This window comes from Rhamphochromis longiceps, linkage group LG22 (assembly GCF_057381845.1).
Source record: "Rhamphochromis longiceps isolate RC_006_pf linkage group LG22, R_longiceps_female_GT1.1, whole genome shotgun sequence".
NCBI classification, from domain to species: domain Eukaryota; kingdom Metazoa; phylum Chordata; class Actinopteri; order Cichliformes; family Cichlidae; genus Rhamphochromis; species Rhamphochromis longiceps.
The window spans coordinates 20,253,022-20,271,411 of record NC_140577.1 but is presented as its reverse complement, the minus strand read 5'-3'; the positions used below and the strand labels follow the sequence as shown (position 1 = coordinate 20,271,411).

General features: G+C 42.0%; 2 protein-coding genes across 2 annotated transcripts; both read right to left on the bottom strand.

Moving 5' to 3' along the window:
- Positions 1–12,699: 12,699 nt before the first annotated feature.
- On the bottom strand, positions 12,700–14,428 carry twist1a (twist family bHLH transcription factor 1a). Its single transcript, XM_085396600.1, has 2 exons — positions 13,608–14,428; positions 12,700–13,174 (listed from the first exon to the last, which is right to left on the bottom strand). The coding sequence occupies exon 1, from the start codon at positions 14,181–14,183 to the stop codon at positions 13,635–13,637; it is 549 nt and encodes a 182-aa protein (XP_085252726.1). The 5' UTR covers positions 14,184–14,428; the 3' UTR covers positions 12,700–13,174; positions 13,608–13,634.
- A 221-nt stretch (positions 14,429–14,649) lies between these two features.
- Positions 14,650–17,409, bottom strand: LOC146643991 (protein Fer3-like). Its single transcript, XM_085396134.1, has one exon. It carries the CDS (start codon positions 16,948–16,950, stop codon positions 16,501–16,503), a length of 450 nt encoding a protein of 149 aa, XP_085252260.1. The 5' UTR covers positions 16,951–17,409; the 3' UTR covers positions 14,650–16,500.
- Positions 17,410–18,390: the final 981 nt, after the last annotated feature.

Genomic DNA, 18,390 nt, shown 5'->3' with positions numbered 1-18,390 from the left:
AGAACATCAGTGTTATATGGATAATTTCTATTACTGCTGTAGACACCTTTTATTCTGTTTATTCCACAGTAGTACATCACATGTTTGTAATGTAGCTGTCCCAAACCATGTAGCTGTAATGTGAGAGTCACATGTTTCTAAAAAACAAACAAACCCATAAACAAATACAGCTTTTAACTGGGTCAGAAACACAGAAATATCTTTGAGAAGTATATTAAAAATATTTAATATAGACTGTGTGATGTTGTTAACTGTTTATATCAACAGCAGGCTTCAAATATTTTTGGAAAATTAAGTTGGCGTATAACTAGCTGTATCAAAACAGCGTTGTACATTTGGGAAATTGAGTAATTTTTCTGGTAATTTGAAATTGTTTGTGGAGCCTGCATCTCTTTAACTTCTTGTTTTTTTTAAACTCGACATGTTAGGAGCTCATCTCTCTGTCATTAAAGGTTTCATTACTAACAGGCTAAACAAGCTTTTAAAAGTCACAAATGTTGGCCAAGGTGGTTATTAAGAGAATAGTTATCTGTTAAAATGATAAATGTGAGTGCTTATTTTCTTGCTAATGCTTCTTCTGTTTCCACACAAAGCAGATGGTAACTGATCTCAGAGACGTGGAAGCAGTCAACAGCACCTTGTCTAGCATGTTAATCTACCATCAGTTTCCCATCAAAGACCAGAGGTTTATTCACAATATGCATTTACAAAAAATAGAAGAAGCTGCTGCCTTTTAGCTTGACAAACACCAGCCGCTGTTAACTTTGAGACCACTTACCCACACTGATTTTAGTCACTCTATATGGAAGAGGAGTTAATCCTGCTTCCAGAGACAACAGCCAACTCCAGCCAAAAGATGGGAGTAATGTAAAGGATGCATGGGAACAGGCATGGCAGAAGACTGAGAGAAAAGGAGAGCAGTCACTTTACTTTGGTATCTTTAGTTGGCGTCTGTTTATAAGTGTCAGGCAAGCACTGCTTTCCTTGCTTGCCCCGATGGAACACCTCTGCCGTACACATGAGTTACCTACACAAATCATTTCATTCACATTGTAAAATTTGAACAACAAATGAAAACTGCAGGAAAAAAATCACCTGCTGATCGTTTGTAGAAAACAACATTGACGCATTTAATAAAATGGTAATCAATCCCATAAATAGATACCATGAAAAGGTAGTTATTGTCATTAACAGTCAACATACTTCTTCCTAGTTATTCTCTTTCCTTTTAAATCTCCTCTGCATTTGAACAAAAGCATTTGACTCACTGAATTCAGGCATATCATGGACTAGTGAGTTCTAGTATATGATTACACTGAATCACAGTGATCATCTTTTACTGTATATGTTCATGATCGCCCATTCAAGAGGTCTGGCTGAAACAACACTACAGCACACTAGCAGATGTGACGTTGCTTTTGGCATGTGGCACTGTTTGCAAGGGTAGCATCAGGTGTAATATACCTTAATATTTTCATTATGTCCTCCTCCCTCCAGTGGTTTTGTTCAATCTTTTCTAGACAGGCGAGAAACTGTGTTAGTTTGCAACAGAAATATTAGTCAGTCAAGGTATTATTCATAGTTTTTATTATTCAAATTAATCTTCTTTTCTAATTATTATTATTGCATTAATGATAATGCAGCATTTAGTGATTCAAAGATGTTCTAACACCACCCCACTACCCGGGGCTGTTGCCCTGACAGATGGCTGTGCCACTGCTCTATCTGTAAATGGAAGCTGTAAACCAGCAAGGGGGAAAGCAAACAGATGACAGCTATCCTCACCAGCACTGTTCTGAGGTACTTTGATGTAGAAAAAAGAATTGGCTGTAGGTCAGATTTGTCTGAATAAGCTAGAATATAAGCAAGCAACTGCCACCTGCAAGCATGTTTCTGTAACAGGATGTGGACACAAACATGGAAGAAATCAAAGCTGGTGCTGCTAGCTGTGCTGAGGTTATCCCAAATCTGTAACACTAATCTAAACCTTTTTATGTTTACATCTTTAAACATGATACACAGTGTCACTAATAGAGACGCACAAATCCACCAGTCAGGCATTCTTACATATGTTAGATTATGAATTGGTACTTTACATACACATGCACAGTGGTGCAGATAAACAGCGCCTCACACACTTACGTTTGGCTGTGGGTATCAGTCAGTTTTTCACTGTGAGTGAGGAAGATACAAAGTTCACTAAACTAAAGTGTAGAAGAACCACACTAAAAATGTTCATAACTAAAAAGCTAATGAGACAGCTGAATCACCAACACCCAAATGAGCTAAAGCTAAAGCTAAAGCTTGCTATAGCTCAGATACTTTTGACTCTGAGAGACTAGATTTTCCAGGTTGAGGGAAAAAATTGCACTAAAGCTACAAAAGAGCAGAAAGGACCAAGGACCATTTATCAGTTAACCTTATTGTGTAGTCACATACAACTTGACAATTATTACTTAAAAAAAAAAGATTTGCTAACTTCTTAATAAGTATAGTACACTCCTGCTCTTTTTTGTAAGCCATCAAGTGACCCGAGCCATGGCACTCATGATGGTTTGGCCTAGAGGAAGTCATAGTTCAAAGGTTAGGAGGTGGAATGTGACAGCCAATGGTAATGTAATGACTAAAAAAAATAATCTGATATAGATATGTGATATATGTCTTTGTTGCTGAATAAAAACATTACTGTTAATTACTGTTTCTGTCAAAAATGACACTATAAAATGTCCATAGACACCCTTGTATGGAGGGTCACAAGTGCCAAAATGAACGAACTAAATATATCATTAACTATTTAAATAAATATGTAATTAATTAATTAAATCTATAAATAATGAATTGAAGCTCAAAGAGTTGCATTTAAAACATTTTATAAATAATTGATTTCCAGTTTTAATTAATCAAGGCCACATTTAACCATTTAGTAATGTATTTAATTGAATTAATTTGGCAGTCCTGGCCCTCCATACATTTTGATATTAACTTTGTCTCTCCAAATACATTTTACATATATTGTTCTTAAATGTTTTGCACTTGTCTATAGTGATGGGGGAAGATGAACTTTGCGGCACAATGCTGATCTTTGGTTGCATGTTTTGGTTGGTTTGGTAGTGTGTTGCTATCTCCTGTAGGTTATAGTGGCAGGGTGACATGAGGAAGATTAGGGGTGACACTGGCTAAATGTTTGCAGATGAGGGCTCCCAATATTTAATCACCATGGTAACAAGGGTCACCAGGATGGGCCAATGGGCCAACTAGCCCAGGGGTATTATGGGGCAAGATGTTTATTTCAGAATCAGATTGTGGGTATGAATGTGTGCATGAGGAAGCTGTTTGTGTGTGCGCGCACACTTGCGTACGTGTGTATGCCCTCAATTGTCCCTTGACCACATGCCTGAGGGAAAAGTGTGCTTGGTCAGTGCTCTTCTAAACTTCACTTAACACGACCTCCTCCCCCCTAACCTCAGCATAATAATCCACACTGTCATAGTCTTGGCAGGATGAGGTGAGTGGAGACTTCCTAATGGCCAACAACGCATTCATTTTAATGCTGTGTGCACATTCCCGTGGTCCAGTAGTAGCCATGGCAGGCATACACAACATAAGCTGGCTAGTTCACTGTCCTCGTGGGAAATATACTTCTCACTGAATAACATTTGGTTTGATATTGCACAAAGACAGAATAACAAGCCACATGCCACCTCAGCGCAGAGAGCAGGCTCCAAAATTACATCACAGAGCTGCACAGAGGTCTTGAGAATGCCACATACTCACCAAAAGGCATTACAGGTTGGGAGGAGGTCACATTTAAAAATTACTCTTGCTAACATGTATTGAGCATTTTTTAAAGATGTCTAGTAACAGGCACTTTGCAGATATGTTAAAACGCAATTACCCATATAGCAAGCAGGTATAGCCCCGATCTGGTATCAAGCTGGCACTGTTGGCTGACTTCTGGCATGATAAGATGTGTGTCATCCAGATATGGGCCAGGCCTGGCATAGACAGCACTGTCTATGTAATGGTATGCCACATCTGGCTCAATTGTGGTTTGGTTTATGTGGCCCAGGCTAATAGAAAACAGGTCTGGCCCAGATCTGGCATCAAGCTGGCACTTCTGACTGACTGGTGTCATGGCAGAGTGTATGTCAACCAGATGTGGGCCAGGTCTGGATGGCACTATTTATGTTCCTATTTTCCTATTTTAGTTAGAAGATCCAAATGTCATATTGCAATACTATACTGCTATGGTAGCCAATGTTTCAAAAGCAGGTTTGTGAGTGTACACTTTATCCAAACCTAGTGAGGGTTTACTCATGTTTACCGCTGGGTGGCTGTAGCTCAGGCAGTAGCGCAGGTCCCCTATTAATCGGAAGGTTAGTGGTTCAATCCCTGGTTCCTCCTGTCTGCATGTCAAGAGTATGAATGTAGTTAGGAAGCACTCAGTTTAGAGAGATTGGGTGAATATTGTATAGAGCACTTTAAATAATCTAGGAGGGTAGAAAAATGCTATAAAAGAATCAGTCCCATTCACTGTCTGAACAGAGTTTCATGATGTTATTGCTATTATGTTCCAGCACATGTTTTTATTACATGACTTGATTAAAGTACACATCAGACTGACATCTGGCCCAGCACAGGGCCAGCAGTGTGTCTGCAACTGGCCCGTGGCTGCACACAACTTACGCATGGCCCACATACTGCAAACGATGATAGCCCTTTGGTGGCCCAGATTTGCCAGATGTAATCCACACATGGGCCAGCACAGGACCACCAGTGTGTCTGCAACTGACCTTGTGATGGCCCATGTGTGGGCCACCTCTGGCAAACCAGATCTGGGCCACCAAAAGGCCGTCATTCTTTGTGGTATGTGGGCCATGTGTAAGCACATTGTGTGGGCCAAATCGGGGCCATACCGATTTTGCTATGTGGGTACAAGTCCCACTCACCTGCTATTCAAACCTCCTGTTTGCAAAAAGGCAGCATATCACATGAAAGTTACCTTTTTTTCAAACAGTGAGTAGTGGCTGCGAGGGACAGATAAATAAGGTTTAACGTAAAGAGTGAATCAGACTGCAGCAGAGTCCAAGGATTATATGCATCTGAAAATAAGAATAAAAGGTCCCTTTTTTTTACCACAAAAATGTAGTTTGCACCTTTTAATAACAGGAGAGTTTAAACCAGCATTTAAACCACCAAGCATTTTTGCTAGTTTCAGTTTTACCATTTTCATCCCACATCAGTTTATAGTCAAAATCAGGCTTGTGTAAAAACTCTCTGTATCTAATTTTAATAATATTTTTTTTAAAAGGAAGAAAGAAAAAAAGGTATTTTTCATCCTGTTTTGACTGGACGTGCTAAGAAAAGCGGTGAGGTCACTAAAAGGAGCTTATTTTTTACAATGTCATTCGCCCACACTTTGTGTTCAGCCGGGTGGTTTTATTGTCTTTTCAACTCTATTTTCATCCTACCAGTACAAAAAAGTTCTTTTTAGTCTCCCCCTCACCCTTTTTGCAGTTTGGTTTATACAGTAAAATAATACGTCTGTGGCGATAAGGTAGATCTGTGAATGTTTCACTGTTCAGAAGAGTTCAAATAAACCTGCTTTATATCCATTTAGGAAATTCCACAAAAGCGTTGTGGGCAGGAATACCACAAGTCTTCAGGGAACACCAGAGCAGAATATTTCCCGGAATTTTGGGGGCCTGTACACCCACAGCAACAGCAGCAACGGCGGTTCGTTTTGAGTCAGAGCACAGCTCATTTTGAGATATCACAGGTAGCAAAGCTTGTTTGTCTCCCTGACTGTGACTCTCTAGAGGACCAGAAATTAAATCCAGTAAACGGAGAGAAGGAGACAAGGCAGGAGTATTGGGTGCAGGGTAGGGAAAATACAGGAGATGAGAAAAAGTGCATTTTTTAAATGGTGAATAATTTGTACGCCCTGACATGATGCTGTGCAGGACCACTTCCTGTGGCTCAGGTTTCAGTGTGTAAATGTGCTATGGGGGGAGGGTCTGCTTCCTGAGCTTTTTGCAGGGGTTATGGAAAAAGTTGGGAACAATATGCAGCAAGTTGAGGATTTTCTTAAAGATCAAAAAAAACTTTATTGTAGATTTATAATGGAGTGCAATGGGGATAAACTGAGAAGTTACACCCCCTTTCCAAAAACGCTTTGGAGAGACAGCATTTATTTATTTATTTTTAAAAAGAGGTTATAAAGTGCAAATGGAAACATTTACATTTCATATACCAAATATAGACCATATGAAAAATTAAAAAGTTTTAACAGTGTGGATCTATATTATATCAGTATTTAAGCTTCTTTACCTGCAATTTTATTAAGTATGGGATAAAAATGAGGATGTATACCTTAGTCCATGCAGGTGCTGATTACATGTGTGTGGCCTTGGGAAGTGTTAGCCACTTCTAAGCTAAACAACCTTGTTCAGACATGATGTTTTTCCTCCCTCTGTACATTCACACCAGCCCACCTTTTAATAGGAGAGTTGATATCCCAGCGGTGCCTTTCCTAATAACCCGTGTTTACCTTAAAGCTACAGAGCCGAGATTTAACAACAGTCACGGTCTGTTATTGCGTAAGACTCTCCCTCTCAGATGTCCCACCTTTTTATTTTGATCAGTTCTTTGCTTTATCCCTTTAATTTTGTTAAATTAATTTGCCTCTCTTCATTAATTTCCTTCTTTTTCTCTCTTCTTCTCTTTATGCTTTGCTGTGTGCACGTGTGTGTCCAGCTTAGGGCTTGGCAGCGTCTCCTCTGAGGTTTCTGTGGCTGCAGGTAGCGGACCTGTTCACTTAAACACTGTACCTCTAATGTACTCCAGATGATCCAACTATTTATAACTCACACACACACACACACACACACACACACACACACACACACACACACACACACACACACACACACACACACACACACACACACACACACACACACACACACACACAACTTTACTACTCTCGCCTGTTGTAATCCCACTGCCTGGATTTTTACTATGCCATCATTTCTTGAGATGAGTTTGTTCGAAACACACGCACATACAAACACACACACACGGTTTCTCTAATATGTCTGTCTTCGCATTTTACTCTACTTTTAGTCTCAGGACCTTTTGCCACCCCTTTTTAAGAGGCGGTGTTACTTTACACTTTTCCTGTTGGTATGCCATGTCTAGAGTTTACCCATGTGTGTCTAAGCGTGTGTGTGTGTGTGTGTGTGGAGAAAGAGTGTGGGTGGGTGGGGAGGGTTTGAAAGTTGGCACTTACCTTTACCAGGCAGCCGGGGGAACAGAATTATGGGGCATTCAGGCCAGTTTTACTGGACTTGAAAAAACATGCAAATAGGTCATATGACACCAACCTCCAGGCTTATAAAATCACAGAAGGGGGGGGGGGGAGAAGAGGCAGAGACAGAAAAACAACAGTCAGAAGAGCAAAATTACAATACTAAACTAATACTGAACAGAGTAAAGCACACACACACAGATTCAGAGCACAATTGGCTAAAAAATGCTGGCCCACAATAATCATTGCATCAGCAAGACTTTGTTTTCATGCAGTCCCTGAATCGTTCTCTTTATCTCGCTGTGGTTTTATTCCTTTCACCTACATTCTCCAGCTTTGTGCGCACACACTCACACACACGCAAATTTTTAGCCAGCAAATATAGAGGCCTGATGGATGTTTTTGTCTTTGTGCATGCCAGTAAACAAAATCAGGAGAAAAGGAAGGAGTTTGAGAAAGACGAGGAAATGAGAGCACAGAGAGAGAGAGAGAGAGAGATGATTTGATGATAAAAGGAGTAAGCAAAGGAGCAAATATGACCAAGAGGAGGGAGGAGTGGGGTGGGTGGAGGGGATTTGGGCTAGGAAAGAGGGAACTGGAGAGAGCTGGAAAGACAGAAACAGACCACCTCAAAGTAATGAGAGAGGGACCGAGGAGATAGAAATATTGAAAAGTGGGGAAAGAAACCAAGAGAGACCACCCCACAGTGAACACCAGTGGGAACGCCGTGCAGATTTTAAAATCTTATTTCTCTCCCAGCACAGCTCTCCTTAAACCAACACCCGAAGCAGGAGTCGATCTTACTGCCAAGCCATCCCTCACTCTGCCCTTCTGCATGTGTGCACGCACATACTGACTCATGACAGGGCCCCCAGAACGCTAGTAAACCACGGCTGCGCTCTGCTTATTGCCTGCAACGAGGAAAAGCTCGAAAACTTTATATAAGACGGGATGATGCAACACTCTGTTGCGCATCAGAAAAGCCTTGGTTACTGTGAACAGAGTTGAAACTATCATCTCTGCTATTAACGCAGCCAGGAAACATGCATTTCCCCTGCAGAAAGCCACAATCCCATCTGTGTGAATGGCCCTATGTGGTGTCAGACAATTCCCTCTCTCTGTGGAAATAACACACAACGTGTTGTGCTTGAACTGGGCCTTTTCAGTACTGATAGTCCACAGATCTGTGCATGATAAGAAACCACTGTGGTTTTCTAACGTAAACATATGAAGCCCCTTTAACCTTCATCAACAGACACCCCCCGCCACCACCACCAAAGTTCCCCATTAAACATTTGGAAAGCTTAAATCCAATAAAGGATCTTTGTATAGGGTGCAGTAAATTAAGTTAGGACAAAGAGCCTATATGTTTGAATGAGTCGTGCTGCCCTTTGATAAAGAGCCTATGTTTATACTGGTATGTGGAGAGTTATAAGAGGCTTATGTTTAACTCAGTCTGAAAGATAAACAGCCTTAGGCAAGAGAGCTGAGAGGATGCGTATACTTTTTTTTCCCTCTTGAGTTTTCTTCTTCTTTTGCTTTTTCTCACTGCTTTATCAGCGTGTTCATTTTTCACCTCCCACTGTAATCCAGACTCCATCTTTCTTGCTGTTCTCATACTCTGTGCTGCATTTGACAAGTATTAGAGAACTGAGTGGGGCATTTTGTGGAGGTGAATTGGTGGCCCGTGGTCCAGCTTGGGGGTCACAGCATTCTGGGGACAGGGTCAGTTTGAGAGGTCACAGGTCAGCACTGATGGGTGCAGTTGGCACCGACCTCAGGGAACGTGTGCAAATTAGAGCTCATTCTATTAACGGTTTCTACCCGGACTTCCTGCCACTCTCTGTTCCTGTACCATTAAAACAACAAACCATTTTATTATATACCTCAACATCATCTCGTCCTCCTGCCAGATAGGATTTGGTTATTTTTCTCTTTTCTGACTTCAGAGACATTGTCACGTCATGACAAGGAAACTTAAATTCTTTTGCAAAATAAATAAATAAACAGAAGAAAACTGAGTACCATTTTTGACTTAATGCATTCTTATTTGACTTAGATGAATACATTGTTTTAATAACAAACACATGGGAAGTTTAAAATATTAAGAAGGTTTTATTATTCTTTGGTAAATTTCAGACTGCGCTCCTCGACAAGATGCACAGTATTGTGCAAAACTCTTGATCCACCCTTTATTTCTTTATATTTTACCATGAAAATGGAAAATAGACGCAACAGTTTATTAAAATATGTGAAAACATGAATAGAAGCTACACAGTTTATAAGGCAAAAACAGTTTGAAAGGCAATAATCGGTATGACCACCTTTATTTTTCAACACAGTCTGACTTCTCTTAGGAAGCCTTTCTTGTCGTTTCTTGTCATAGTCTTCAGGAATACTTCTCTAGGCTCTCTCTTTTGATGTTTCTGCCTTTAGTTCTGTTCTTTGTCAAGATGATCTCACACTGCTCTAAAAATGTAGAGGTCCAGGATCTGGGAATACCAATACATCTATACGCTTTATATGCTTTTATTGCATTAGCATCTGTGTTTGGGATCATTCACAAACAGAAAAATTTCCAGCCAATCAAACACTTTCCAAATGATTTTGCATGGTGGAAATCTGTCAATACTTTTCTGTGATCATAATTCTATCAGTTTGGCAAAATCTCCAAAACCACTAGCTGAATTGCAGCCACAAACCATGCCACAGCCTCCGCCATTTTTTGCAGATGACTGACACTCACTGTCGTTCCTCTGTGCGGACGTCCTCCATTTCTGATGAGGCTTCTTTGCTAAGCTGTGTGTTGTGTGAAGACAAAACGCTGGCTCATCCCTTGAGTTAGGTGCTTTTTTCATGTCTGAATGATTCATCAGTCAGTGTTAAGTGGCTTAACAAACAAATAAACATTACTCTGAAAATGGTAAGATGCAGGAACTGGACTAAAAATGAGTGAAAAAGCAGCCAATGTCCACAGACAAACTTTGAAAGACCTTCAGAAAGCCTGAAGACCTACTGCTCAAGACCACTTTAAAGATTACAACAAAGTCTGGCACAGAGGAGGAGGGCAACTCTAAAGCAATAATAAATCTAAAAATGCTCATTACTACTCTTATATAGCAAAAACCAAAGAAGTGTATGGACTCTATTTTTGTCCAGTTTACTGATATATTACATCACTGACCAGCAGACATGGAGGGTTGGAGTGATACGCAAAGCACCATTTGTTTAATTTCACTTCAGAGAGTCAGAGAATGCTATGCAGATCTTAATTTGAGATATATGACGAAAACGCAACAGAGCACAAGTAAAAAAGAAACTCCAGCATACACACAAATACATATATACACCTACACACACACACACACACACACACATGCTAACTGCCTCAGGTTGCGATGAAACACAGATAATTAGCTCTAATGGAAACCAGACTTAGAAATTGAGTCGCCCCCCCTCCGTCTGTCTCACCCAACTTCCTCCCCCTCCACCTTGTCTTTTTGTGGTGTTGAGGGTTAATGTAAACCAGGGCTTGTTACCCCATAATGGGGAACTTCACAGAGAGATGGGAAGTGAAGGAGACACAACACTAAAAGAAGTAAAGGAGACAAGTAAACCACTGTTAAACTACCTGGTCTTGCTTTCCATGTATAGCAGTGAGAAATCCATGTTTGGAAAGATTTACAGCTCCTGGCGTTACTAAAATACACACAGGCCTGCACCTTTGGCTTTTAGATCAGTTTAAGGACTGCAAGCTCAAAGCGAGGAGATATAAATGGTGATTAATGAGAGAGAGAGAGAGAGCGAGTGCGTGTGTGTGTCAGTATTCAAAGAGCCTATAAATCATAGCACACTTAAAACTAGAGAGCCAGATGCCTTCACACTGATAACAAGCGGTCATCCCATTACTTTCAAACATCAAAGTCGAGCAGGAGCTGAGGTTCAGGAGCCCCCCCCCTCCCGATTAGTTTCTCCCTCTCTCTCCTTCTCTGTGTGAAATGTATTTCCCTGTTTGGTAGGCGTGAGAAATCTCCCTGTGTGTGTGTATTAACCTATATGTGTTTGTGTGCACGTGTGTGTTTTGAAGCCTCAGAGGTGACATTCCTCTGTGTCAGAGCAACAGCCTCAAGTTTAAGATAACACGTCCACGGTGATCTAAGGGTGGGAATCGATTCCCCCCGGTGGCTGGCGAGGGCTTTGGGTCAGCGCAGATGGCTTTACCTTCCGCACGCAACCCGTGATACAAAAACACAGCGATGCTCCCATCATCATCTCTTAACAACCCTACAGAGAGATAGAGAACTCCCTTAAGTGAGTCATGAATGACATCGGTGTGTTTCATCTCAAAGTGATATTCCTGTTGCACTCATAAAATAGCCTAATCCTACTTTATTTTATGGGAAATTGTAGCCTTGAAGCATTCAGTCAGGACTTATATTTGGTAGATATAGCATCAGCCAATGAGATACTTCCCATGTAGTCTTCTTGTCTTAATATAATCTAGTCCTTCCCTTCTTGACTTTAATGGTGTGTAACAGCCCAGATGCTGATTTGGTATTTGGACATATCACATTCAGCATTTAGGTGGAAAGATTATTTCTGTCCAAACTTGTGGTAAACCATCCAAAAAATATAATAAAAATAATTTAAAAAACCCACGATTATTCCTTTTCACATAATTTGCAATTTGTTTGTTTGTTTTTTGGCTTTTGTTATTTAACAGCTACATGGAGTTTTATTAATTAATCCCGTTTACAGTTTGGGCCAATTTTATCAGCTGTTTTGTTGTTAAGAAGAAATACTCTGATAATCCAATGTGTTTTATGTGGACTATAACTTGTTGGTATTTGTAAATTCCATCCAGCCTATTCTGTTTGCATTTTCACTTCTCTCCACCCCATCAATCTGTCAAGCCTCTCTGGGTATAACTGCTGCAGCACCTGCAGGAGACTCCCATGCTGACCTGCAGCTCAGTGGACATCTGGGAATATCATGCATGCCCCCCACAGCTCCAGATTCACCTTGTTCAAACAGACCATTGGCTAATTATGGCTTTCCCAGATCCCCAAGCTCAAGAAATCACTACGAAATAAGCCACTGGAATGAGATGTTTTCTTTTGCCCCGCTCCACTGTAGTTTGGTTACATGGGGATTCAACATCAAGCAAGAAAATAAGCTCTCTACAAAGACTCAAAGTACAAAGACCATGAAAATTGAATATGTTTCCCCTAACAAAAAAATAAATAAATAAAAAACATTTCTTTAAAAAAGTGACATTTATTCTTCTGTGTAAAAACAGAGGCTTCTAAATTCAGCTGATGGGCATGAAATTTATTTGACGCAGCCTCTAGTTAGACCTTCAAGGAATATCCAGACCAGAAGAATGTACAATACTTTCATAATTTTATTTAAGATATTACCAAATATTTACAACACTCAAAATGCAAAGACTCTAGGTCCATTTGGAATTCTGTGATACTGCAAAAATAAATAACCGTTATTTGAAATAGGGGGAGGAAGAAGTTTCCGACCTGTGTAGAAAAATAAATACAAAATACTTCATTTTCTGTGATGCGGTGTCACAGGGAATGTGGAATGGTCTGTCATCTTTCTCTCGTGTTTCAAAACGGAGCCGTTTGTCAGTTTTTTTTCTTTACAACATTCATAGTCGCAGTGGTCTTTCTTTCTTCATATCCGTCCTGTCTGTCCTAAGTGCTCCCTTGCAAACATTTCAGTCCGTGCAAAGGGAAATATGAAAAAAGCTGCTTTCCTCTGAGGCCTGAAGCACAGCAGCCGAGACTGGGGCCCAGGTGTGTTTGGCCTATTTTAGTCTGTCTGATCCACTGGTTCCTCAGTCTGAGTAATCTGTGAAAGAAATACTCTGGTTAAAACAAGTGAAAACAAGATGTTGGTGCGTGTTGGCCATGTATGTAAATGACAAAACCTGGTTGTGGGCTTAGGTGAAGAAAATAAACATGAAGCTTGGATTTCGTGGAAGAAATGCTATGTCTATTTCTTTGTAGCTATAATATGATATGAGAATGCCATGTTTACAGCGATAACTCTGGTCTGTTGGCGCATAAAGTTGTAGTTGACATCTCTTTCATAATGAAATTAATCAAGCCTAATTAATATTAGACGAAGTTTAAAAGAGTGAGACAGAAAAACTACAGCGACCTACTGGAGGATTATACATTAGTTTGTTTATCTTGGGCCTGTGCGTAAAATGCGCATAACCGGAACATTTTGGCACGGCTCGAGTTCCTGCTGGATGAAAAGTGAAAGGAGCTCAACCTACCGTACTGTGCCACCAAGAGCAGCCCTTCTAGTGGGACGTAGTCGACAAGGACCACGCGCCCCCCATCCTCCAGACTGAGAACGCATAGCTCAGGCGCTCGTGCGCCACGTAGTTGCAGCTGGTCCCTCGCGCGTCCAGCTCGTCGCTTTGTAGAACTTGGCAAAGGAAGTCGATGTACCGCGCTGCCAGCTTCAGGGTCTGGATCTTGCTGAGTTTGTCCGACGGCAGGGTGGGAATGATCGTACGTAACGACGTGAATGCCTCGTTGAGGGACTGCGTCCTTTGGCGCTCGCGGATGTTGGCCATCACGCGCTGCGTCTGCAGGTCGTCAAATGAGCGCGCTGGGCTACTGCTGGCCTCGCTGCCGCCGCTCCCGGTGCTGCCTCCTCCTCCGTCTCCGCTCTTCCTGCATTTCTTTTTCACCGGACCGGGGCTCTCCACGTCCGCTTCCTCCTCTTCGTCCGTGCTCCTCCGCGCCGTCCGCCTCTTCCTCGCGCCTCTCCGCGGCAGCTGTCGGTCGGTCTCCTCCTCACTGTTACCAGCGCTATCCATTGGGGAGGAGTCGTCTTCCCGCATTGTCTTTTCAGAAAGGTTTTCTGTGTCCTGTCAGAGAGTCACGAATCCCTGACTCAAATCCACTGAAGCGGTCACAACATCAACAAACACGAGAGGTAACAGGAGCGTGTGTGAGCTGGTATTACGGTAAATCTCGTGCGCCACAGAATGGGAGAGGTGTCTGCCAGACTGGGACGACCCGAGTTCTTATAACGGGGAGCAGGCAGGAGGATTTTGGGGCTTGCTGTGATTGGGTGGGGAGGGCTGTAACATAATACCGCAGAAAAAGAGAGTTCTTGCTATAATATTAGGAATTAAGAGATGGAGTGTTTTTTATTCGAGACTGGAAGGATGTAGTGGGGGCAGTGTTTGCTATTGGATCATTGTGCAAGCACTGTAAGACCTGTCATAGAGATAAATTATTTGTCTCTGCTCCACCCCAAATTATTTCTTCCCCAAAAGCACAATGCCACCCCCCCCACACACACACACCGCATTTATTACAGATGCGGAGTTATAAGAATAATAATAATTATTATTATTTTTTTTTTATTTACTTTTTATTTTTTATTTTTTACATTGAATTAGAGCAGACCTCATTAAATGTCCAGGCTCTTTTTTTTGCTCAGTGTTAAATAAAGACCTGTTGTTGTTGTTTTCTTGTGTTATTTATTATTTAGTTTCAGGCTCGATTTTTTAAAGTGTGAATAGCAGGTTTTGTTGTTTTTCCAAATTTGCTGCACAGACTATCCACTGTTTGCGTCACTGACAATAAAACTTACAAATGGAAATCGCCCAGCAGTTTTACCGCTGTGTCATCGTGTGTGGAAATTTCATGCTTTCCCCCTCTTGCTGAAAACAATTCAAAGCCAATGACACAGAACAGAACTCTTCCTCTAGTTTTAAACATTAAAGTGTTTCTGTGCAGGCGTTTGACAAGGGAGCAGCGATCAGGCCCACTGAAAAACACATGAGGCTGTCACAGCAGGAGGTCGCTGCTCTAGTAGACCTGTGTGTTTATTTTGCCGTCAACGGCCTCGCGGTTGAGGTATGCACTTAAAGGGTTTGACTCCCGCAGGGATCTCGGCACCGCGGCTCAGGTTTAAAAGACGGCCCGTCACAGGGAGCTCTCAGGGCGGATCCGTGCTCACAGCAGGGACGCTGAAAGGCGGTGTTCGGCTGGAGCACAACGCAAATACCGGACGTGATAAAGATGGACCGAGGAGAGAGGAAAAAAGCACTTCACTGGCTCACACAGAGTCGAAACACCTACACATGGCCACCCAGCTCCGTGGCCTGCTCTGCTGTGATCTAATATCCTAGTCCAAAAACTAAAAATACGTCTTCATGTGGTTGAAACTAGACCTGGAAACTTCTTGGAGGTAGTCTGTGGTGTGAATGGCCCACCGAGAAGCCTCACTTCTGATGAGGAAAGATGACACAAGAGGACCACAGAGGGCCCAGCCCCGCTCTCTTGTGGAGACACGGTCCCCCAGCGCTAAACAGCTTTGCCTCTACCATCAATCCAGGACTGAAAGAGGGCATCTGGTGTGGGTGGTGTTTTTGTCACTCAGTTTACCGTCATCTCACCTCCGTGAATAACTCAATTTACACCTTAGTGACAAAGATAATCTGCAGCTTCATGCCGTGAGCCCTTGATTTGTGATTTAGATCCACTTTTAAACTCTTTTGAGGATATTTGGCCATCAAGGAGAAAACAATCATGATTCATGTGCTCTCGCTTTCTGAGTGAGGAAAACCTCGAGTTGCTTTTTTTTTTTTTGCCACACCCTTCAAGTGGCCAGGTGAGGCGCGTGCCTCTGTAGCTCTCCACGGTGCTGAAAACCACACCACTTCAGAGCTGTATAACAACAACCATAAGATGCTGACATTCATGTGTATCTCCTCTTAACGGATTTATTAAATGCGACAGTGTAAATATGTTTTGATCCAACACTGGCTGTAAACTGTCCATTTAAGCAGACATTATGGTCTTATTAATTTTAGTAAGGTTAGTCAAAATTAAATTTCACTTTGCTTTCTTTGTCGTGGCAGTCCAGGCAAAGAACACAAACATGACCATAGCGGTACTTTTATTTTCAAGCAACATCGATTCACATGCAACTAATGAAATCTCGGTTCTCACTGACCTAGTGAGCTTTCTCCAACGATGTATGTGTTTTTACAGCCACAAAAAATCTGACATTTCTTAATAGAATCCCTCTTGTTGGTCCATACACGGAAAGTCAGCTGCTCATTTATGTCCGTGTCATTGGTGGGTTGAGTGGCGCCTTCAGTCTAGTTCAGTCTGCCATAGATAAAGCTGAGCTGTTGTGTCTCAGGTGTTCTCCAGCAGGTCCATCATGAAGGAGATGTAGACGATGGCCAGACGCAGCGTCTCGATACGGGACAGCCTCTTCTCGTATGCGAATGTAGGAACTTTTCTCCTTAGTTCGTCAAACGCCTCATTCAGACTGAACATTCGCTTTCTCTCCCGCACATTGGCCGCCTGCCGCTGGACCACCGTGATGATCCTCCTCCGCTTGGCCTTCGTGTTCCCCCGGGCCCCGCGGCTGTAGTATCTCGGCGAGCACATCGCCACCTGAGCAGTGCGCACACCGTCCTCCGCTTCCCGGCTCCAGGAAGGTTCGTTTAACTGCCTTTGGCTGATTGGACAGGATGGAGCAGCATCCACCTGCTGCTTTGGTGCTAAAGCATATTTGTGGGGATACTCCATAACATTAATGTTCATCACCGTGGAGTCAATAAATCGGCCCTGCATTTCCATCTTCAATGCGCTGCAGTTTGAGAGAAAGTCTCTCTTTTGTTTTTCTGTTAAGAAACTGACTCCAATCAGAGCTCTCAGACGGACTAAAGTCGTTCACCAGACACAGAATCCAAAGCGCCCAATCAGATAAATCCAACTTTCTCCAAATCCGGTCAGTGCGCTACGGGGTTAGATCCTATTGGGCCCAAGTCCAAGAGCTTCTTCCTGCTGTTTTAATAAGTCGCCTATACCACCTCACAGCGCGACATCTTTCATGTCCCTCTTGCTCTTAATTGAGCCCATTTTTGCCGTCAGTCGACCGGTGACTGGGATGAGAAAGACTTTTATTTTTTTTAAAAAAGGCAAGCTCGACGGCCCTGCCAGTTGATGCACTGTCCTCCTGGAGGCCTTTAATGAGCATCTGAAGAACGAGGGCTCTTAACAGAGGGTCATGCAGTCTTGTTTGCACTCTCTCCTCTGCCTCAGAGGCTAAATAATGACACTTTTATCACTTAAACCAGCCAGGAGAAGGCCAAACAGAACATTCTCTAACAGTCACTACACACCACAAGCTTTTCTGTTGCAAATTAAAGCAAATAACTGTCCGTTCCCATGGCAGGACAGTGTCCACACTGCAGGGACCAACAAGAGAGCCACTGCTCAGCCTAAAACACTGCACTCTCAGAAAATAATGCACTTTAAGGCAAGGTAATTCCAATAAACTCATCAGGTTACTGCACACTTGTGGTTTGTAACTTATACAGACACCTTTTATGCCTGTATTGATAACATTATGACTTTGATTTAATCACAGCATTTTTGGCATTTTAAAAGTTGCAGATCAGTTTTATACTTACTCATTCACGTTACCTTAGCATATCTTGAATATCTCAGGGTTATAGGAGAAACCCTGGAGATATGGAGGTATAAGGGTGGACAAAAGGATGGAGGCTTTAAAGCCAGAGGCTCCTTGCTGTGTTTATGATCTAAAAATAATGATTTTTGTCAGACTGTATTCAGCTAACCTAAATAAATTCACAGCAATAACCCAAATTCCAAGAGTAAAATCATTATTTTACTCTACTCCTACTTCTGTGAGTTTAGAGTGTTTTTCACTGACATTATCTGAGCGTTCACTTGAACGGCGCATCAATCCCTTATTTTATTTTTCTTGATCATTTAAAATTTTCCAGCTTAATGTGATATTACCTTAACCAGCCACAAAGACCAAGAGCATAAATTCAGATCCAGCTGAGTAGAAAAGTGCTATATAAGTACAGTCCATTTGCTGTTTTACCTTTTACCTCATAAATGAATTGCCAGCAGAAAGGGTCACCTGCATGTGCATATTTAGCAACAGGAATTATTGTGGTGTCGGGAAGTGAATGCGCTGGTCTGAAAGTTGCTGAATTCAGCTTTGCCGGTGTTTTTGCAGCACACTCATATGCTGACAAGCATATG